Here is a 23,717-nt window from a genome sequence, read left to right on the forward strand (position 1 = left end):
GATGTATAAATAAAAATAAATAAATAAATATTAAAATAAAATTAAAATCAACCTTGCCAGGAATCGAACCTGAACTTCGAGTGGTTGACAAACGCTTCAACCACTACTCTGAAAGGAGTCTCTATTAATTCATTATTTTATGTAATAATTATAAGTTAATCTAGTTATTATAATCAGTTTAATTAAGAATCAGTTAGTTAATAATAAGTCATATTATAATTAGTTTTGTTAACTTTTAATTATTTGTAAGTCTATAACTCGGTTACTATTAACTAGTAGTTGTGGACACCGTATGCTCCACCTAGGGAGCAGATATGGGTTTAAGCTTTTAGTAAGTAAGCTACGATAAGATTCTTCTTAAATTAACTAGGGTAAGGAGTAAGCGAGAGGGGTAGTACGACCCTCTTGCTCTAGCAACAGTAGGGGTAGCACGCGAGCTGAAGACGCCGCAACGCTAGTCGACGAAAAATCCCCGACCGCGCAGGTCGAACGCGCACGCCGTCGCGCTCGACCCGAGCCCAAACTCGGCACTTCATCAGCTAAGTGCTGAGCCGCGAGGCGAAATCGTGTGAAGTGAATAGTGTTCATTTCTCCAAGACACGATGTAGCCAGCGCTACAAGGCCATCTTCCAGCCGCGAAGATGCCTCATCCCTCATCCTTCACACCGAGGAACGCCAGATTCTTTCCAACAGCGAAGGAACTGCTCATCTAGGACGTCCGCCGTCCACCCAGGAACACTAGATTCCTGCCCCTCCAGGAACACCAGATTCCTGCCCCTCGAAGACCGCCCAGCCTACAACCTGTGGCCGTCACGCCCAACGGGATTCCACAACCCCGGAGCCGTTCATGGCTCATAACTATGGATCAATCTCAATCTTCGTTACGGTGTTTCGTTAAGTGAATCTGTGAACAAGACATGAGCTAGGAAAGTGAACTTTGGACTGTGTTCAGGACCTTTCGTTTAGTATAAGCTATTTTCTAAGTGTTGTAATCTAGGGTAAGTCATTTTAATAATATGTCTACTTAATCGATTAAACCAGGTACATGAAACATTCAAGTTTTAATTATCCTTCCCCCTTTTACCTTTATCTTGATTGTAATTGTATTCAATTCGATGCATACTTCCTCCGGGCTCAAATAAACAAAGATTAAATTCATTCAGATTAGAACTTAACAAGCGCGATATTAATATACATAGCGGGGTAACACGGTACACGAGGCTTCCTTTTCCGCAGATAATCGAGTTCCCGGAATTCGTATTCGCCGCCCCGCGAGAACGATCAATGGCGATTTCCCCCCCCCATTATCTCTCCAGAACGTAGCCGTCAGGATGATTTCCCTCCTAAATTATCGATCAAACCCTTTCTCTATGTCCAAATAGTAATCCCAAATAATCAGCGTGTTGTTATGCTGGTCACTCACGACGAGGAAAATAGTAGATTTTGTTACATTTTCTCTGGTTTTGTAACGTTCAAGTACGAATTTTGGAAAGACGAAAGATTTCACTGCCAACCTGGCGATGTGACGCGAAATCGAATACCTACAGCGCCATCATTAGTATATGATATTTGTATATAAGCTTCGTTCGAGTCTGGCCGGGCGACCGTCATGAATTCATTGCACAAACTAATTTATATAATTCATTGTAAACGATAAATGACACGCCGGGTGATCTCGTGTTGAAAATAACTATTATGTATTGGAAATGTGAGTACTTCATTATTGGTAAGGCGTTTCCTCTCATTCCGCCGTTTGCTAAACAGCTGTCAAACAAATTACGCAAGAAATTTGTCTCGACTGCTGCTCAAATAAGCGCTAATTAGAAGAAATATGTATTCTATAACCTCCCGAATGACCCCATCAACAGCATTGCAGGTAATCAACTGTTTTTGTTGTTGTTTTTCATGCCTGAAAAACTGTGCAATCTTCTTTGTGTGAAATGTCATTCTGACAGTCCGTTGACAGCGAGTCTGTTTTTATTATCGTTTTTATGTTATATTTTAGGTAAAGTACGGACAACCGACTCTGAGCTGTCGGCAGAGCCACCTGGGAAATTTCGGAACATTGTCGGGATGGCAGAAGCCGAGTTTAAATATCCTTTAAAGAAAATACCCTGCGTGTCCAGCGCTCAAGAGGTGAACGATTAAATGTTATTTGAAGCCCACCTTTCATAAAGAGTTACACTAATCGCGCCATATCATCCGAGCATGGACTCGTAAGAAAGAAGCCAAACATAATTACAAGTACATTTATTGTCATATAATGTTGTTTATTGCAATATATGCATATAAAATAAGATTCAACAAACACAAAAGATGTCATTCAAAAATAACTACAGCACGTGGCGTATAGATTTTGAAATGGTTTTCCAGTTTTACTTATACAGTTACAAATGTCAATTTACTAGTGGGTGCAATGCTTGGCCATGTTTTGTTCACAAAGAAATAGGTATGGATGATAATTAATAAATAATATTGGATATATGATGTAAGAAGACCAGCCCGCCGAAGCTTGCAATCGCAATACCGGACTGGACTCTTGATGCTGACAAATTTTCAGCCCCCATCTGTGCTCCACGAGCAGTTTTATGATGAGGTTGGAACTCTTCATATCAGCCCCTCCGGGAAGCCTGCCACTGTATACCTTATAAGACCATCTCAGTGTATACTGGTGTCTGATATCCTCATAATCGGAGATCGCTCAGTGGGTCGTAATGCTCGCAATTATTTTTCAAACATAAAAACTAATTCTGTAACTTTGTTACCTTTTCAGACGATGCAAGATGCAACTATTGGCAAATGACTTGTCGCGGCAGAAGGGTTCCATTTCCCCCATTGTGTTGGCGCTTTGGACAGTTTCATTTCCTAGCGCTGGATCAGAATATATAAACTACAGAGGACGATTCGGCATTGTTTTATTTGGATGTGTAGCCAGTAATTACTGTTTTAGTGTTTGCAGATATGTATAGGCAGATAGATGATATAACCATGAAACGTGTGTTATTGCACAATTTTCTTGGGAGTTATTCATCGTGACTAATATATGTATACTCTCCCCCCTGAAAATAAACATATTATGCTCTTAAATATGTTTTTATTTTGTTCATTAATGACCGAGATCCTTGAAAAGTATCATCCTATCCCGCTCTCTGTGATCTTACAACATTGACCTTAATTTTTTACAGAAATGCAATCTAAAGTAACTAACTGACCATCACGCCGCTTCCGCAGGGATAGGCAGAGAGAATAGAACACCACACCACGCTACTCTTGTCTTTGTACACATTCTTCTTTACGCATCCCCTCACACATCCTCCTCCCAACCCTTATCCGCACCCCAAAGGTGCATAGGGCACTGCATTATATAGAAGCAGTGTTATCTTGATCGTTAAATACACGAAGGAAAGGTGATCAGCCTTTCGCTTCAGGTACCAGTCCAGGGTCATATTAAATATATATTTGACTGAAAAATCAATAATATTTATTGCGACCCTCTTGGGAATCAAACCCGGGACCTCCAGCATGGTAGCCTAGAGCGCTAACCGCTACACTATGGAGGCGGACCTCATACATACCCGCCGATTATTCGGATTCCTGAATTGACCACTTTCAATTATTTTAAATACTTGATCATGCCAAGTTTTGCCCGGTCATCCTCTGCTCATGTTCCCAACAAGATTCGCCTCATAAATTTCTTTTACAGTCCTTTCTTCACTCGTTCGTTTAGATCTTTTATAACTAACTAACTAACCATCACGCCGCTTCAGGCAGAGAGTATAGAACGCCACACCACTCTGTCTTTGCAAACATTCTTCGCCTCTTCCACGTTCATGCATCTCCTCATACATACCCGCCGATTACTACGACTCCCAACCTGACCACTTTCAACTATTTGGCATACCTGATCGTGCCATGTTTTTCTTGGTCTTTCTCGGCTCCTTTTCCCCATTACATTCGCCTCATAAATTTGTTTTACCGTTCTTTCCTCACTCATTCGTTCCACATGTCCAAACCATCTCAACGCACCTTTCTTAATTTTATTGATAATGGTTATCTCCGCTTTGCATTCCTTCCTTATTTCACTATTCAAACATCTATCATGCATCGTTTTGTCGCACATTCTTCTGAGAGATTGCATTTCGACTGCACTCAGTCTACTTTCATCCTTCTTTTGCCAACTCCATGTTTTACTTCCATACATTAGAGTTGGAACCAGGACTCCGTTGCGCACTGCCAGTTTAGCTTCCGCTGATAGGTTTTTATTTGCCATAACTGATATTATTAGAGGGTATTTCTTTTTCATCGACAATTTTAATGACTTCCTTTAATCTGACTCTATCGAATGCTTTAGTAAGACCTGCAAAGCAGAGGTAAGCTGTCTTATTGAACTCTCTTGCTTTTTTAACTATTTGTCTAACAACAAATATGTTGATATTATTTATGTCCGAGTTCACTCGGTTTCTCACCGTCACATATTTAGCATATTCTTCTGGTGACGGTGAGCTTCTGTATTTCAGATGGTTTTTCTTCGGCGAGTTCCTTGACTTCATCAGTACACCATTTTATCAATAATGATTATCTCAGCCCTGCATTCTTTCCTTCTTTCACCATTCGAACATCTATCATACATATTTTTGCCTCACATACAAATAATGTAAATAAAAATAAAAATAATAGCACAACCTGGCTGAACGGTGGAATACGCGTGAATAGCCAATAAATAAAAAAAAGACATTCATAACAACAGCAATGGGGGCGCGAGATAGAGACAGGCATGAATTAGAAAGAGATAGAAAGGCATTCGCCGGAGCTAGCGATTGAGTTTGGCTTAGTCCCCAGAACCAAAGATCAAAGACGAATATCTATTTACTTATATTTCTTCTTTTTTTATGGCTGTTCACGCTTCTAGCCAATGCGAGTTATTTTTTATTTATATATTATTATTTTACACTTTTTACAATTTTAAAAAAGATAATTGTTTGAGTTTTTATTATTTACAAAAAAAAACTTCAATTTCATACTATTTCTGTGAGCCTAAGCGGCTCATTATTAGAAAGTGGTATCAAATTGTGGTAAAGTGGGTTCGAACCGAAAAACTTTGATTAAAAAATCCGAAACACTAACCACGGGACCACAACCCGATACGATTTGAATTCAAATGCAATTCGCCGCGCCGCACATAGGGGCAAGATGACTCGAAAACAACAAAAGCGCGGTCGTGCGGAACAGCTTTTGAAGATAGTTCTGAACGATGCAATCGCCGCAGAATTGAAAATCTAGGGAACTCCACTCTACTTTCACAACTAGGTTATGCAACGACAATGAATCTGAAAGCTTCTGGATAGCCAGTTGCATCCAAATTATTAGCAGAAATAAAAATTATTGCAAACAAGTTTGGGAGGTTAATAAGGTTGAGATGTTAGTGGAAAATGGAATGCTAATGCTGGAGAGGTCTGAAAGGAAGCCGTCATTAACTCTAGAACACTACCCTCAACTTTATAGGCATGAATACTACCGTGGGGTACCTGAGTACCCCGTAGATATTTATGAGTTAGAAATAAAACTATAAATTTATCAATTAATTTCTTGTATTTACTCAAATGTACTATTACTTAGGCCTACAAACAAAACAAATTGAAATAATTTTTAAAATTTTTGTTTGCAAAGATTGCATATTTTTATTTGATGGGTGCACAAATATGACGACGACAAGAGGAGCACGCGGTCCTCGATTTCCTATCTTTTATATGCGGACAGAAGCAGCAGCGATCAGGTTTGGTATCTCGAGGGACTGGTTCAGCAATGTCCATTTCATTTTTTAAAATACCATGTATAGATTTCCTTATATCCCGGGGCAAACATGGCCATTGTAATTTTTCTTGCATATACGGTGTTATAAGAGATTTTGCCATTTCCTTAAAAAATAGACGTCTTTTCGGAATGAGTTTCTTGTCTGGACTTCTTGACATAGTATAAAAAATCCAGGAGTTTACTCCTACTGTATTTAAGAGGGTATAGAAAATACACAAAGGCTATCTTCTCGTTTTTTCTAGACGTAGAATACTTTTTACTCATCTGGTCAAAAACATCTACCCACATTTTATTTTATTATAAAATGCTATAATTTCTGGCAGTAGTACTTTATTTTCTTCATTGATACGATACCACGAATGTCATCTTCATCGCCACTATCAGCGTATTTGCAAGCAACAAGAGTGGAGTAGTGATTTTGAGAATTAACACCAGGCTCTTCTAAAAGCTAAAATCTTGAATGAGGTCATCCAGTTCATCATCTGAAGCACCTCTAGTATTCATCTCCTCATTATCCAAATCTTCTAAAAACACTGCTTTTTCACCATCAGTTCTAAGACGTCGATTTGATCTATGAGACAAATGACTAACAAAAACGTAAATTACTTGTCATGGAAAATAACAAACTTATAAACATATGTAAAAAGAATAATAAAAACACGATTTTAAGTGATAATAAAAACATAATATACCTAATAAAAGAGTTAAATATTTATTTCAAGAATAATATTTAATAAAACTTACCAATAAATAACAAAGTTCAGCCGCCTTCGAATTTGAAAAAACTTTGACAACTACTACCGTGGGGTTCTAGAGTACCCCGGAACACCCGCCCACACGTCTGTACCTGCGCGACACTTCGATGGACAGTTCGTCGCAGTAACTAATAATTAGAGATTAGCTTGAATGGCGCAAGTGTGGATACGATATTTTTTTAAATACTGGGTTTTTAAAATCCTGTGGGGTACTCCAGTACCCATGGTAGCGTTTAAGAGTTAAACGGGTGCCCAATGAAATAAGATCTAGGTCTCCAATTAATGCCCTGCAAGTGCAGGCCTCTGACGCCCCCTCGGAATTATTAACTATCATTTTTTTAAATCAGAATATTATATTTTTTAGTCGAAAATTTTAAGATAAATTTATATGTCAAGTATTGTCTTCTCAATCCAATTCCATTTTCTACTAACATCTCAATCTCATCGACCTCCCCTAACAAACAAAATTAATTGAAAATCATTTGTAAATGTGTATGAAATATATTAAATAACTCACTAAACAAACCAACTTAATAATGAAACTAACCCCAATTACAGGAAAACAAACGATTTCAATTCAAATCGTATCGGGTTGTGGTCCCGTGGTTAGTGTTTCGGATTTTTTAATCAAAGTTTTTCGGTTCGAACCCACTTTACCACAATTTGATACCACTTTCTAATAATGAGCCGCTTAGGCTCACAGAAATAGTATGAAATTGAAGTTTTTTTTTGTAAATAATAAAAACTCAAACAATTATCTTTTTTAAAATTGTAAAAAGTGTAAAATAATAATATATAAATAAAAAATAACTCGCATTGGCTAGAAGCGTGAACAGCCATAAAAAAAGAAGAAATATAAGTAAATAGATATTCGTCTTTGATCTTTGGTTCTGGGGACTAAGCCAAACTCAATCGCTAGCTCCGGCGAATGCCTTTCTATCTCTTTCTAATTCATGCCTGTCTCTATCTCGCGCCCCCATTGCTGTTGTTATGAATGTCTTTTTTTTATTTATTGGCTATTCACGCGTATTCCACCGTTCAGCCAGGTTGTGCTATTATTTTTATTTTTATTTACATTATTTGTATGTGAGGCAAAAATATGTATGATAGATGTTCGAATGGTGAAAGAAGGAAAGAATGCAGGGCTGAGATAATCATTATTGATAAAATGGTGTACTGATGAAGTCAAGGAACTCGCCGAAGAAAAACCATCTGAAATACAGAAGCTCACCGTCACCAGAAGAATATGCTAAATATGTGACGGTGAGAAACCGAGTGAACTCGGACATAAATAATATCAACATATTTGTTGTTAGACAAATAGTTAAAAAAGCAAGAGAGTTCAATAAGACAGCTTACCTCTGCTTTGCAGGTCTTACTAAAGCATTCGATAGAGTCAGATTAAAGGAAGTCATTAAAATTGTCGATGAAAAAGAAATACCCTCTAATAATATCAGTTATGGCAAATAAAAACCTATCAGCGGAAGCTAAACTGGCAGTGCGCAACGGAGTCCTGGTTCCAACTCTAATGTATGGAAGTAAAACATGGAGTTGGCAAAAGAAGGATGAAAGTAGACTGAGTGCAGTCGAAATGCAATCTCTCAGAAGAATGTGCGACAAAACGATGCATGATAGATGTTCGAATAGTGAAATAAGGAAGGAATGCAAAGCGGAGATAACCATTATCAATAAAATTAAGAAAGGTGCGTTGAGATGGTTTGGACATGTGGAACGAATGAGTGAGGAAAGAACGGTAAAACAAATTTATGAGGCGAATGTAATGGGGAAAAGGAGCCGAGAAAGACCAAGAAAAACATGGCACGATCAGGTATGCCAAATAGTTGAAAGTGGTCAGGTTGGGAGTCGTAGTAATCGGCGGGTATGTATGAGGAGATGCATGAACGTGGAAGAGGCGAAGAATGTTTGCAAAGACAGAGTGGTGTGGCGTTCTATACTCTCTGCCTGAAGCGGCGTGATGGTTAGTTAGTTAGTTATAAAAGATCTAAACGAACGAGTGAAGAAAGGACTGTAAAAGAAATTTATGAGGCGAATCTTGTTGGGAACATGAGCAGAGGATGACCGGGCAAAACTTGGCATGATCAAGTATTTAAAATAATTGAAAGTGGTCAATTCAGGAATCCGAATAATCGGCGGATATGTATGAGGTCCGCCTCCATAGTGTAGCGGTTAGCGCTCTAGGCTACCATGCTGGAGGTCCCGGGTTTGATTCCCAAGAGGGTCGCAATAAATATTATTGATTTTTCAGTCAAATATATATTTAATATGACCCTGGACTGGTACCTGAAGCGAAAGGCTGATCACCTTTCCTTCGTGTATTTAACGATCAAGATAACACTGCTTCTATATAATGCAGTGCCCTATGCACCTTTGGGGTGCGGATAAGGGTTGGGAGGAGGATGTGTGAGGGGATGCGTAAAGAAGAATGTGTACAAAGACAAGAGTAGCGTGGTGTGGTGTTCTATTCTCTCTGCCTATCCCTGCGGAAGCGGCGTGATGGTCAGTTAGTTACTTTAGATTGCATTTCTGTAAAAAATTAAGGTCAATGTTGTAAGATCACAGAGAGCGGGATAGGATGATACTTTTCAAGGATCTCGGTCATTAATGAACAAAATAAAAACATATTTAAGAGCATAATATGTTTATTTTCAGGGGGGAGAGTATACATATATTAGTCACGATGAATAACTCCCAAGAAAATTGTGCAATAACACACGTTTCATGGTTATATCATCTATCTGCCTATACATATCTGCAAACACTAAAACAGTAATTACTGGCTACACATCCAAATAAAACAATGCCGAATCGTCCTCTGTAGTTTATATATTCTGATCCAGCGCTAGGAAATGAAACTGTCCAAAGCGCCAACACAATGGGGGAAATGGAACCCTTCTGCCGCGACAAGTCATTTGCCAATAGTTGCATCTTGCATCGTCTGAAAAGGTAACAAAGTTACAGAATTAGTTTTTATGTTTGAAAAATAATTGCGAGCATTACGACCCACTGAGCGATCTCCGATTATGAGGATATCAGACACCAGTATACACTGAGATGGTCTTATAAGGTATACAGTGGCAGGCTTCCCGGAGGGGCTGATATGAAGAGTTCCAACCTCATCATAAAACTGCTCGTGGAGCACAGATGGGGGCTGAAAATTTGTCAGCATCAAGAGTCCAGTCCGGTATTGCGATTGCAAGCTTCGGCGGGCTGGTCTTCTTACATCATATATCCAATATTATTTATTAATTATCATCCATACCTATTTCTTTGTGAACAAAACATGGCCAAGCATTGCACCCACTAGTAAATTGACATTTGTAACTGTATAAGTAAAACTGGAAAACCATTTCAAAATCTATACGCCACGTGCTGTAGTTATTTTTGAATGACATCTTTTGTGTTTGTTGAATCTTATTTTATATGCATATATTGCAATAAACAACATTATATGACAATAAATGTACTTGTAATTATGTTTGGCTTCTTTCTTACGAGTCCATGCTCGGATGATATGGCGCGATTAGTGTAACTCTTTATGAAAGGTGGGCTTCAAATAACATTTAATCGTTCACCTCTTGAGCGCTGGACACGCAGGGTATTTTCTTTAAAGGATATTTAAACTCGGCTTCTGCCATCCCGACAATGTTCCGAAATTTCCCAGGTGGCTCTGCCGACAGCTCAGAGTCGGTTGTCCGTACTTTACCTAAAATATAACATAAAAACGATAATAAAAACAGACTCGCTGTCAACGGACTGTCAGAATGACATTTCACACAAAGAAGATTGCACAGTTTTTCAGGCATGAAAAACAACAACAAAAACAGTTGATTACCTGCAATGCTGTTGATGGGGTCATTCGGGAGGTTATAGAATACATATTTCTTCTAATTAGCGCTTATTTGAGCAGCAGTCGAGACAAATTTCTTGCGTAATTTGTTTGACAGCTGTTTAGCAAACGGCGGAATGAGAGGAAACGCCTTACCAATAATGAAGTACTCACATTTCCAATACATAATAGTTATTTTCAACACGAGATCACCCGGCGTGTCATTTATCGTTTACAATGAATTATATAAATTAGTTTGTGCAATGAATTCATGACGGTCGCCCGGCCAGACTCGAACGAAGCTTATATACAAATATCATATACTAATGATGGCGCTGTAGGTATTCGATTTCGCGTCACATCGCCAGGTTGGCAGTGAAATCTTTCGTCTTTCCAAAATTCGTACTTGAACGTTACAAAACCAGAGAAAATGTAACAAAATCTACTATTTTCCTCGTCGTGAGTGACCAGCATTAAACTGATTCTAGCCGGTGCTAGCTTTTATATATACTTATAGTTATGAATTTGTCCGCCTCTAAGTGTAGTAGTTAGCGCACTCGAATTCGAATTCCAAGAGGGTCAAAATAAATAGTAGTGGTTTTTCAGTATTATATTTATCTCATATGACCCTGGACTGTTACCCGAGACGGAAGGCTGATTATCTTTCATTCGTGTATTTAACGATCAAGATAACATATACATATATTGTTCATACCTTTGAGGGAGATTTAGGGATTCCAATATTTTAAAAATTTTAATCTTACTATCCAAATATTATAAATCTAATCATTTTCTTCTAAATAACCTTTACACTCTTTCAAACGCAAATTCCACATAACTAATAATCATATTCACCCTTCATATTCCCACTTTTTTGGGGCCCTTTGGAGGAACAAAGGTTTCTTCAATACATTAAACTGGAGACAAAATGACAGATACAATATCTTAAGTTTGGGGGAGAACATTCGATTTTCTTTTGTTGTTGCCTTACGTTAAAAAAAAATATTTTCTCCGTGGTTAAATACCGAGAGTTCCATAAAAGCAGGAATAAAAATAATTTTTCAACTATCATTGTTATGATTTATGGTTTCAATAATAAAACAAAATGAGGTAAATAGAGAAAAGATATATTTTAGGACAGTAAAAATTTATACAATATCATTGAATAATTTTTTTTGCTCAATATACAGAATATGCAACATACATGTTAATTTTTATTTTTAAACCAAACTAAAATATTCACCAGTACCAAGTAAATATTACTTGGATTTGGTATGCAGGTCTGGCTTGAGTAAATAAAACTGATTTACGTGATACTTTTTTTACACAATGCTCAATCTATTACTCAGCATTGTTGTTGAATTCTATTTTAGAACAACTTATGTATAGTCAATTTATGAATATATTACAAAATATGTAAATACAAAAAAATGTTTATATTATTACATAATACTATATTTATGTTAAAATAAATTTGTTGAATTTCAAACAATATGACTTCTTTAACTGAAATCAAACAAATTTTTATAAAAATGCTTAAATTATTGTGCAAGATTAAGAAATTACACCTCGGTATTGGCTACAGCAACCCATCATTAGTGACAATGTCTTTATTATAAAGGCAGCATGTAGCTATACATAATGCTCCTGAGGCATCATATATTGATTCAATCCTAATTCTTAACACAAAGAACTTTATGGAATCACACTAGTGCGTTCTTAAAATAAATATTAATTAAACATTTTATTTTGAGAGAACATCGCTGAATGAGTGCATGTTGACAAAAACCTTTTATTTTTAATCAATGTTTTACTTTATTTATTGTTTAGGCATTTACTTTGTGGTAAGACATGTTAAAATGATTAAGGAAATTTTGTTTTTATACCACTTGAGTTAATTCATGACTAGTTACAGAAGCTAAACTTCCATCATCAGGTCTGAATAATAACAATAATAAGTTATTATTCAGACCTGACGATGGAAGTTTGGCTTTCGAAACTAGTAGTCATTAATAAACTCAAGTGGTATAAAGACAAGTGTTTCCTTTATCATTTTTAAATGTTTTACTTAGTAAATACCACTATTTCTTAAAATCTACTGTGACATAGTAGATTTAAAAAAAATAGTGGTACATATTTACTAAGTAAACCATTAATTAAAAATGGATAGATTTTACCACAAAGTGACTACCGAATCAATTAATGAAAAAACCTTTTACTTGTTGAAAAATCTGTTTGCAAACGATTGAGTATTCGAGTATTGAGTGAATAAAATATATTTTTTAAAAAACTATTTTGTAGAGACATAAAGTACAAGAGTAAGTAATAAAAATATTCACACTTTACAAGGACGCATTTTTAGGTTTATTAAACTACATTCTGCATACACGTCCTTAGAGTTGGTAAGACTGTGGCATGTAATTGAAGATTGATCTTGACTTAAATTTTATGCACACACTGTTGTGTATGAAAAATACTTAACAGTGTATGTGTAACACCCTCAAAATTCTTTAAAAGTTACTACTGTTAAATCGTCATGTACTCTATACATGACAGATATATGAAAATATATACATTTATCCCTAATTACATACCTATGTACATATAAGGTTACTTCGCAGGTCTTTGTATTTTTTGCACAAGAGATTATGGGAATTTAAAAAAAACATCAATTATGATGAATAACATATTGACTATTATATTTCAGATAGTTGGTTCTTAATTTTAAAAAAAACTCACTGTGTTCTCAGACAATAAACGTTTTTGTTCATTTTTTAACACTTCAAAGAGCATCAACACTTACAAAGTTTCTGAAAAATATGTGGATGGGAAATACCAAAAATATAATCACATTTAAAAACAATATTTTGAAGCACGACAACTAACACTAATTATATATTTTTCACCAGAAACATAATTACAATTTACAATTATGTGCCCTCACTGAGTTTTCCCGTGCCGAGGACACATTTAGCAATACTTATTAATAAAACCATATGAAAGAAAATTGTTATTGACATGCCATCCAATACAACATGGCTGAATTATGCCATCTATTTTAAATCTATCCACCTTCATTATCCATTTACGAATACAGTACCAGCTCGGTAATCCGAATGTAAATTGTGCAAGGGTCGTTTGAATTAGGGAATCGTTCAGGCAATTGAGTGTTTTGAGAAAAATGATTGAAGAGAAAGAAATTTCAGTTTATGAAGTTTAACATTTTTATTTTAGCTGGAAAAATCTAATATTTTCTTTTGAACCAATGAACCTGACTTTTCTAATGTATCCTTTTTTATCACAGATCATGGATTTACCTTAACCAAATTGGGAAGATATGGCTGTAGGAAGTCCCTTTATCCTTCAGATTACAGGGCGTTTCGAATAACGGACCGTTTGGATTAGTGAGCTGACACTTCAGCTCTTTTAAACTTAATTTCGTTATGAATAATGGAAGCAGCTTGTACACCTTTACTGTGTAATAATAAGTTCTTTCGACCAAGAGGTATGTGTTAGGATCTTGTAGTTGTATGTACGTTTCCATAAAGTGTGTTAATTATGATTTGTGTGCTTTGCTGATAGGTGTTTTCTTGTATTATGTGAGAGCAATTCTCAAATTAATCTTCACTCCATGATTGATATAACTTCTTTGATTTACAAAGAAATGTATTTTAATAGACAAAAATATTTTTATCTTCGTTTTCAGGAAACAAATTGTGTTTAGCCAAAATCACTTGACAACTCATATTGGATAACACTTCAGATTTTCTACAAAATGAAAAGAATTATCGTTGTTTGATACAATTATTCTCTTGATGTAAGATGTAACCTCTAAAGAATAACAAAATTTTATTTATTTTTGGAAGGATACGGGATTGTAAGATAAATATTTATATTAACCAAAACACTTACATTTTTGTGACTGATATATAGTAATTGAGACAGTAAAAATAATACATATTTTATATATGTAATAAAATAACTGTATAGTTTTTTTCCACATAAATTTTATTTGACCAGTGACCGGGTTTCATCGTAACCAACATCATCAGACTGGTGATATCATCCGACCAGTCTGATGATGTTAGTTACAAGGAAACCTGGTCACTGATCAAATAAATGGTTGTTATTTTATGATTTAAAATGCAGATCCACCAAGAAATGTCAGTACAAAACTTAAATCTAATGTATTATTTTCTGGAAGAAAAAAAAGATTCAATAAACATATGAATATAGAAATAAAAGACTTAATGAAATGTACAATTTTTATCACAATATAACATCTTTGTACAAAAGGAAAAATGGATCTAGTCTGAAAGTCAAATTTGGAGTTCTTTATTTAAAGTTGTTCCTAAAATACATAATCTAGCATGTGAAATTCAGATAAATTGTTTTAAGGGTTCATGTTTTCCAAGTCAAAATATATTTTGATAACTAGTCCATTTTCTTTTTGCACACAGATATACCCATTATGAGCCTTATTTTTCAGCATTGTTATTTTGCACAATGCCGGCTTGATGATTTACAGTAGCTATGTTATTTGGAGATATAGTTGGATTTGCATTTGTCAATAGTTGCCTGGTGGATGAAGATGAACTGTATGAGTCACCAGATGAACGATTACTCATGTGGCTGAGAGGTGTTCCTGTTGAGACAAACATTAGTATATATACAAAAGAATCTATGAAAAAAAGTACAATATTACATAAATGTTGGATGATATTGATTTCAAAATGCTTCAAAAGAAAGACAATATTGTTAAAAATAAACCATAGCAGATCATTCTTAGTACTAGATAAAATAATAGTATGAAATAATTTACCTGGCAAAGATGTAATATGATGAGGAATAGCCCAGCGTTGAGGTGTGCTCTCGGTAGAGCTTATTGTTACGGCGTTTATTCCTGTATCCTAAAAATGTATAAATATACCATTAAACATATATATTTATTATCGTAGAACACTTTTAATATATTATTAGGGATAAAATGTGAGAAATACTGACATGCTTGCTTTTGTTCTGGTGTTGAGGTGAAGTTAAAATAGTTGTGTGAGTATCTTCAGGTGTAAAGTAATCTGAATCTTCTGCAGGAACTCCAATTTCATTCTCTATGGCACTCGGAGGTTCCGCTACAGCTGAAAGATATTTAGATAAGAAAATAATTAATTACATCAATTTCAAAATGTAAATCATTATATTCTAGAATTATATTGCAAACTTAAAATAAGATACAAATTCTGCAAACATATACATATGTTAAAAGGGATCAACAATCAATTCTAGGATCACATGACTATCTTAGGTGCAAAATCATCACTGGTCTTAACATTCTAACTTATCATGTATGTAGGTATACCACTTTTACAATTAATACAAGTTTTAATTCCGATCAGAAATTACAAAAAATATTCAAAAATGATCACTCCCAAATGAGAGTAGAATGTCAAAATGTAATTTGGAACATACACGCATTGGAAAGTTGTTCGGGTTCATCTGTATCTGTATCGTCAATCGGTTCTAAAACAGCTTCAAGATGTAGTGGCAACCTACTGATTGTACTTTGTCCATTGCTCAAATGAGTGGGTCCATTTTTGCTGACTGCGTTAGTGCGGTTTGCTGATTCAGTTTTAGTCTCAGTTAAAAGTGGTGAAAGTTTTTCTGCATCGCTATCTCCTTCACAGTCCACTTCACCTTCCTGACTATCGACTTCAACATCCAGATCATCAGTATTAAAATCTTCAGCCATCTAAAAAATATAATAGTTAAAGATATTTTATAAAAGCTAGCGATGTATATAATTAAAGTTAATAGTTATTACATTACATTAAGTTAAAATACTTCAATTTCACGGCTACGTGTTTCTAACTAACTAACTAGCAAAATTATCATGCATACGAGTAGAATTTTTTTAAAGGGCATAAACATACTGTTTGAATTTTTTCAAGAATGTTTGTATGTTCAGATTTAAGTTTCGGTCCCACTAACAGCGGACTGTTGACTGCAATTTTGTTATTAAATATTTTGTTGTTTTCTTCTTCTTCTCTCGCTAATAATACTGACATACGGAACTGTAAAATAATTTTATATTATTAACCGAAATGCATACCTAAAAATATTACATGCCACATGTAGCTTAACTCAAAAAAAGATTTTTTTTTTCAGATGTATTTTATATTAGATGCAATCTAATGAATATGAATTAAATGAGACTTTAATTAATTACACGAAGAAAAGTTCTGGCGGCTAGTGATAATATATTTTCCGAATAATTTTGCAAAAAAACCTTTGAAGATTTTTACATAGGATAGCCAATATGTATTAATGACAAAGAAAATTTTATTTCATGTAGGCATATATATCTCATTGACCATCAAAATTATATTAAAATACAATACCTCAGGATTAGTGCCTTGTGACAAGGATCGATCTCTGGGACTTTTTCCTTCTATGTCCTTGGGACTTTGTTTATATGTACTGGCCGTGATGTTCTTTGCTTTACCACCTCCAACAATACTTCCTGATGAATGTCTCTCCAAATTGCAGCGATTCAGAACTTCTGCCGCTCCCTAAAATGTGTTTCAAATTTCTATAAATTTTACCATTATATTTAAATATTGTTTGAGATGGAAGAGAACTTGGAAATTCATGGATAGTAACAAGCCATGAAATAAATAGAAGACATTTCTATATTTATAAATGATTCCCTCACATTGCATTTTAAATACGTTAATGAACATCGTGCAGAATAAAATCTGTGAATACTTGTTCATTAGTTATTATATAGAAAAATACATCAAACATAAAGTTAGTTACATCACAATAGATATAAAACTCTCACATTACATGCCTGAATATTTGTTTCGCCATCGGTAGAGTTAGTGGTGGTTGAAAGCGGTTGATGGTTGGCTTGTGGTGTTGGAGGAGGAAGTGCCACACGCACTGGACATGGACCATTCAGGGCTTCAATCAGCGAGACTGTTTCATATCCAGGGGGAATATTGTCAGAGCTTCCCTGTAAGTGGTATTGCAATTTAAATACAACAAACATAAAATGACTGAATAGATCATTGTTCCGCTAAGTGTGTGCCGCGGCACACTGGTGTACCGTGGTGATTAGTTAGTGTGTCGCGGAAAAAAGTCTAGTTTTGTGAAAATTACACAATTGCTTCAAATTTTGATTGCCTGTGCTCAGTTAAGTAGGCTCAAATTTCACATTATTTTACAATATGTTAAATATGTTACCATAATTTGGTAAATAAGCACCTCTGAATTTTTTCAATTTGGTAGGTGTACCTTGAATAGAAAAAGTTTGCGGAACACTGGAATAGATAATACATCAAAATTGTAGTTTTTTTTTTATTTATCCTTGAAGGCTAAAACATTTTGTTTTTTTATAAAAATATTTTATTATTTATCAGCGTGTAAAATATGAATTTTGAGAAAATAGTATTTTTTCCACAGTAAATATATTTTTTTCTGAACTTGCAGTAAAGTCTACATTATAAATATAAAAATATTCTTACATCTGGTGGGCTAGGTGCTAATGCTTGAGGTAGTCCAGACTGCTTCTGCAAGGCTCTAATTTGTAACAGAGCACGGAATGGAGCCCTACATATCGGGCAGTTATTCGCTTGGTACCTTAAGGAATCTGCACAGGAATTGCAAAGGCAAAGATGTCTGCACGGTAGAATGAGAGTATCACGTACATCACACATGCATATTACACATTCACTTCCATTATCTTCACAATCTTCATCACCATTATTCTGAAAATAAAAATGAAAAATATATCAATTGGCATATGGCAAATCAATATTTAAATGAGAGTTAATTAAACTACCTTGTTATTTTCTACATTCTTGTTTTCAATGCCATAAATTTCCTGAAGTAAATAGCACAGACCATCCACAAACAGTTTCTGTTTCAAGGCTTTCAAAACGAATGTTCCATCCGAATGCTTTTCAACAACAGCCACAGTCGTGTGCGATTGCCTCGCTTCTGGAATATTCAAATAAAATATAATATAAAAATGATAATTACATTTTCATATAATATTTAAATATGAGCAACACAAACCTTCCAGACCTTCCTCTACAACACAGTGAATAGCAATGGGAAAGACATCCTTTTCAGAATTAAAAAGTAGATCTTCTTCGGAATATTTGCTCGGATCAAAAATATGAGTGGCCTGAGAAAACTGTTGATTGGCGCCTCGCTTGTAGCGATATGTTTGCGAGTTCATCGAAGCATCTCGCGGATTATATCTTAAAACAGGTAAATACCTTTTCATAAATTCTTACAAATTAGTTCAACAAAAGTTTTCACCTTGAAAATGTGAAATACCTTTTTTGTTTTATATTCTGAAATTAAAAATTATTGTTGGTTTATACTTACACAACACCATTAGGTGCGAATTCTTCTGTACAAAAGTAATAAATTGTTATCGCACATTTTGAATCACAGTCGAATGTAAATTCAATGTTGAACTGTGAACTTTTAGCAACCACATCGCCTTCTCCTTGTTCCGAAATCTTAGCAGTAGCTTCAGCACAACGGACAAACCTTAAAGATTCTTTTCTAATGTTTACTAAACTTTTAAGCGTCTTAGTCGGCTCATTTGCTTGCGGTGGAGGATAAGGAAACTAAAATGAAATAAACAATCTAATTAAAATAAAAACAAAAATATTTATGATACTAAACATGTTAAATGTACATGACTTACCGGAGTAGGTCGACTGCCTAAAAAGTTTAAATCGGCATTCTCGCCAAACAAATATGCTTCAGGTTGAGGAGTGTCAAACCTCTCCCCTCCCATTATAAAATGACTGCCAAAATAGTTTCCTACAAACATAGATGCACAATAATTACTCTAAACTCACTATACAGGTTCATAATAAAAAGAAATTAAATTGAAAAAAGGTCATACCTCAAATAAAACTAAATTAAAGACCGCAGAACTAAACGGTACTGGCATAACATTGAAATCAATTAAATATATCATAAAATAAATAATTTATAAGGTACCTGATCGTGGTGGATACTTATACGCATGATTTGAAATGACATCCACTTCTTCAACGCCTGCATTTTGTCTGCTTGTTAGAGCTCCCATCTTTTAAATTGTTAATTGATATTATATCAATTACCAATAATAAAAAATAACAAAATGACAGGACTAACACATACGTCAAATCCAAAGACGTCAAACCAGTCGTGAAACTACAATTAAATCATAGATGAAAAAATACGACAAACCAGAGGTGTTTTTTCACCTACCTAGAGTTCGACATTACAACCGGAACCAGAATGACTTAACCATAGACTACGAGAGTGTGTACTTTTCTTCTAACCTCAAAATATAAAAGTCTGTGGTTGAAAAACAAGCTGTCAAGTCGGATTTTATAGATGTAAATAATTAGTAATCATTTCGTTGGTCTGTTCGATCAATAGGATTAATATCGCAGGTGTATTAGAACTATCTTTTATGTTATATATAAAATGAATATTTATGGTTTTTTGTGAGATATGGGCATTGAGAAATGGATGCTATAAATAATGATTCCAACGAACCTCAAAACAATTTCTCTCCTCTCACTGTCCAAGACGTAGATGTTGATATACTGCCAATAGTATACGATATAATAAGAAGGTAAGCACTCGGAATTTATTGCTATTATTAGTATTCTTCACATTGAAACCATTGTATTGCTATTCACAATAACAATAGTAACATATATTTATACATTATTTTCTTTAGCGTGGAACGTGACCACGATAATACCGCAAAAGCAAGAGAATCGCAAGATTGCAGTCTTAAAGTTTTAGAGCTGCAAAAAAAACTCGACTCTGCAAGAGATCAGGTAAGTAAATCATGTGCAGTGTTAAAATAATATTACTTCATTCAATTAATAACACTCCAATAGTTGCGGTTACGCATACTCAAATGCGCTAGTTGTATTATAAATTAACTGTCTTAATTAATGTTACGTAAGTTAAAATAGAACCCTTCCAATTATGGTAACATCTTTGTTATTGACAATGTGGGAGAGATAAACAATTTGGTGGCAACTTGATTGTATTCAAGAGGGAACCATGTTTATATTGCCGTATTTGATAACGTTCTTACTTTGTGTATACTTATAAATAATTTTATAAGTTTTATAGTTGTATTTTTACAATTTTGCACAATTTATGTAGCGCCATTTAAATACTAAAATACTATTTCATAAAATACTACTAATACTACGTATAATACTACCTCATGGGTGCTGTGTTTTATTTATGTGATGTTCCTACAATAAAGGAGTTCCAATTGTGTGCATGACAGCAACATTGTGCTTTTTGTCAACAATATGTATTCATTGCTTCGCTTGCCTTCTGATTTCAAACATTTACTTTTCTCTTTTCAGATCAAGCGGTTACCTGGAATCGAATACAACAAACAAGAACAGTTGCGTCAATTTGAAATCCTACGCAGACAACTTCATTTGAAGCGTGAACTTCTGCAGAAATATAGGAATATGTGTTCTTTTGACGCTCCTTTTTAGAATAGTATCCAAAAAACCGCAAGAATGCCGCTACGATTTATCTTAAAGTATCTTGCTAATAATGAACATTTAGTGCAACGAATTGCGGAATCTTATCCTGTCAGAAGAACTGCTCAACTTTGTGTATCTCTATTTTACCGTTCGAAAGATAAACTACCTGGAATAGATAAAATAGCCTTCTCTTCTTTCTTTAATAGATTTAAACAAAATATAACTCAAGGTTTGAAAGAAGCACGGGAACAAATAAAAGACAATGAAAAGAAAAATAAATGACAATGAAGGCTGCCGTATAACATATGTTCATATTTAGAAAAACCCCACTAATAAAACACTTAGAACCTGATTGTGCCAGATTTCTTAAGTGCACGTAAAACTAGCTTTTATTTAAAATATTTTCTACAGTTTTTAATTTATTATCACTTGGTAAATACCACATTGTCAATACAGTATTTTGAAAATGATGCGAAATGCATTGAAACAAGTGTCAGTAGATTTTTACTAATAGTGGTATTTACCAAGTGATTTTTAAATAAAAAATTCATAGATATCACCACATACTGACTGCAGAATCAATTTATAATAGAATTTTTTATTGATTAATTTTGAAAATCAGCAAAGATCTCATTTGAGATACTACATACATGATTACTAGATATGGTCTGTGTTTCTCATCAGTGAAAATAATGTGGAATGTTTATAAAAATAAACATAAACTTTTGTAGTTACTATTTTTTTTATTTAAAAAAAAATACTTGATTACCATCAGATTAAATTTCAATGATCAGTGTTTACTGTGCATACAGGTCACACATGTAACACTAAAAAAAATGAAACAATATTATCAAATATTTTAGCATTAGAAGAGATAACGAAAAAAAAATAGCAAATATATAAAACTGATCTATAGTATAATCTTTTGAATTTCGAGCCAATATTTTTTTTTAAATTTGGTTTTGAGTTAAAATTAAACATGGAAATAGTTTACTTGGAATAAATTCTAGAAATAGATGATTTAAAAGCTGATTGATTTGTTGTATTTTGTTTTCTTTTATGTAAGACTGTGTTAAATAAAACTTATCCAATCAACTCTTTTCCTTTACAAAATACACTATACACAGATTCCAAAGAGATTTGCTCTGCAAGAGTTATAACTGGAAAATAAAAAGGGACAAACTGGATTGGTTGTAAGGAAAGAGAGAGAAAACCTTATTAGACTTAATAGAAAACGGAAGAGAGAAAGAGAAAAACCAAGAGGCAGTTATGTGAAGCAGCTAAAGGAGAAGGCATGTGTCATTTCATGTGTGGTATTTCAATGATGTTAAGGGTATTAAAACATGTGTCACAATACAGATTAAAAATGAGTGGTATCTATCTACCAAGTCAATATAATATTACATATTATGTTAATCATTTTATGTTTTTTCTTAAAAACTAGCAGGAAATAGTTTTTAATTGTTTTTTTACTATTTAAATTAATTTCACTCCACTTACAATTATTTCCCTCATACTCTACAAAATACATATGTGCCTCGCTCACACTATATGACAAAATAGTAACTTAGAGCATGTTTAAGAATAAGAGAGATACATTGTAAAGAATGTTTTTTTTACATATCGCTCACTCCTTTCAAGAATGTCATAAATCAAAAATCGTCAATTTTCAGTTGTGTATGTTTTCAGAATGCCCAGAAAATGTACTATATCCCAGCAAAAGTGGCATATTTTTAACTTAATATTTACCCGCTACAGGGCAGAAAGTGATGTTTTTGCATTTTGAAGAAAATGTATTGTTTAATTAATTTTTTAAATAAACTAAATATTTTTCAAATGGAGAAAAAACCTTCAGGTTTTACCTCAAAAGATCTGTTGCGCAGTAAAAAGTTTGATAAGTGGCTTGATATTTATTTTTAATACATTGCATTATATCTTTTAACTTTCAAAACGTTCTCCTGAAAAATCAAGTTTTTTGATTTATGACGTTCTTGAAAGGAGTGGGCGATATGTTAATGAATATCGTTATTCAAAGCGTTAATAGATTATCATAAAAAAAAATGTTTTAAATTTTTAATCATATACCTATTATTGTAATAAAATCAGAATTTCTCAACAGTAAGCGTTTAAAAAATAGTATCTAAATAAAAAAGGTCATTTCCTAAAAGTGGATGCGATGAGAAATATGAAACAGTGAAAGAAAATTAGCGGTATTATTTGGTTTCCATTGAGCTTTAGTAGGTGCTTACTAGATTGTGATGGCATGAACAACAAGTGCAATGTTTATTTGATGTTGGTCACCCGGATGGAACAAAAATTAGCTAGAAATCAAAAATCAGTTGTGTACTAGAAAGAAAAACAGATACATATCTGCACAGCATCGACATCCATTTTTTGTTCTCAAATCGATTTTGTCTTTTTTTTTAAATTAGCGGACTCAATTTAAAAATGAAACTTATTGGTATATCCTAGTAAAAGTGACTTAAATATAATGATTCAAATGTTGCGCTTATCTAGTAACTTTGAAAAAGTGTAAACATACATTATTTTCAACATTTTGAGTGTGTCCAAATACTTGTTCAGAAAATCTGGATTATCTCCAATTACAGGAATTGTTTTCATATAATTTAAAAAAAAAACATTTTAATCAGTTTTATGAGCATTAATCTGCTCCAGCGCCCTAAATGTAAATAAAAAATATTTGTGTTTAATCGCTTTATTAGTTTCAGAAAAATACCAAACATCTATTAAGAATAAAATCACATC

At 34.0% G+C, this 23,717-nt stretch overlaps 3 protein-coding genes and 1 long non-coding RNA gene across 12 annotated transcripts; 2 read left to right on the forward strand and 2 right to left on the reverse strand.

Annotated features, from left to right (window-relative positions):
* Positions 1–9,198: 9,198 nt before the first annotated feature.
* Positions 9,199–10,891, reverse strand: LOC148306517 (uncharacterized). Of its 3 annotated transcripts, none has more exons than XR_015837988.1 (3): positions 10,588–10,891; positions 10,160–10,290; positions 9,199–9,522 (listed from the first exon to the last, which is right to left on the reverse strand). It is a non-coding gene; the product is annotated as an uncharacterized LOC148306517 (long non-coding RNA). The 3 variants fall into 3 exon arrangements; XR_015837990.1 differs by having other exon boundaries at positions 9,847–10,290; positions 10,420–10,884; XR_015837989.1 differs by having other exon boundaries at positions 9,203–9,522; positions 10,420–10,868.
* Positions 10,892–13,085: 2,194 nt separating this feature from the next.
* On the reverse strand, positions 13,086–19,647 carry Mrgn1 (Mahogunin ring finger 1). 7 transcript variants are annotated; one of them, XM_088264790.1, is made up of 13 exons: positions 19,438–19,647; positions 19,136–19,254; positions 18,808–19,055; positions 18,490–18,677; positions 18,254–18,411; positions 17,937–18,179; positions 17,261–17,425; positions 16,809–16,979; positions 16,341–16,481; positions 15,880–16,159; positions 15,418–15,548; positions 15,236–15,323; positions 14,743–15,058 (listed from the first exon to the last, which is right to left on the reverse strand). In XM_088264790.1, the coding sequence occupies exons 1-13, from the start codon at positions 19,523–19,525 to the stop codon at positions 14,892–14,894; spliced, it is 2,187 nt and encodes a 728-aa protein (XP_088120916.1). In that variant the 5' UTR covers positions 19,526–19,647; the 3' UTR covers positions 14,743–14,891. The 7 variants fall into 7 exon arrangements, with proteins under 7 accessions (XP_088120919.1, XP_088120922.1, XP_088120920.1 ...); XM_088264791.1 differs by having other exon boundaries at positions 15,964–16,159; positions 17,252–17,425; XM_088264789.1 differs by having other exon boundaries at positions 17,252–17,425.
* Positions 19,648–19,773: 126 nt separating this feature from the next.
* On the forward strand, positions 19,774–22,046 carry MED9 (mediator complex subunit 9). The gene is made up of 3 exons (XM_088264780.1): positions 19,774–20,062; positions 20,171–20,273; positions 20,823–22,046. Exons 1-3 carry the CDS (start codon positions 19,953–19,955, stop codon positions 20,958–20,960), a joined length of 351 nt encoding a protein of 116 aa, XP_088120906.1. The 5' UTR covers positions 19,774–19,952; the 3' UTR covers positions 20,961–22,046.
* On the forward strand, positions 20,985–21,253 carry LOC148306520 (protein NCBP2AS2 homolog). The gene has a single exon (XM_088264781.1). The coding sequence runs from the start codon at positions 20,985–20,987 to the stop codon at positions 21,231–21,233; it is 249 nt and encodes an 82-aa protein (XP_088120907.1). The 3' UTR covers positions 21,234–21,253.
* Positions 22,047–23,717: the final 1,671 nt, after the last annotated feature.

The sequence above is a fragment of the Brachycentrus maculatus genome, unplaced genomic scaffold (genome assembly GCF_059751285.1).
Source record: "Brachycentrus maculatus isolate JH-2025_06_01 unplaced genomic scaffold, ASM5975128v1 h1tg000238l, whole genome shotgun sequence".
In the NCBI taxonomy this organism is placed as follows: Eukaryota; Metazoa; Arthropoda; class Insecta; order Trichoptera; family Brachycentridae; genus Brachycentrus; species Brachycentrus maculatus.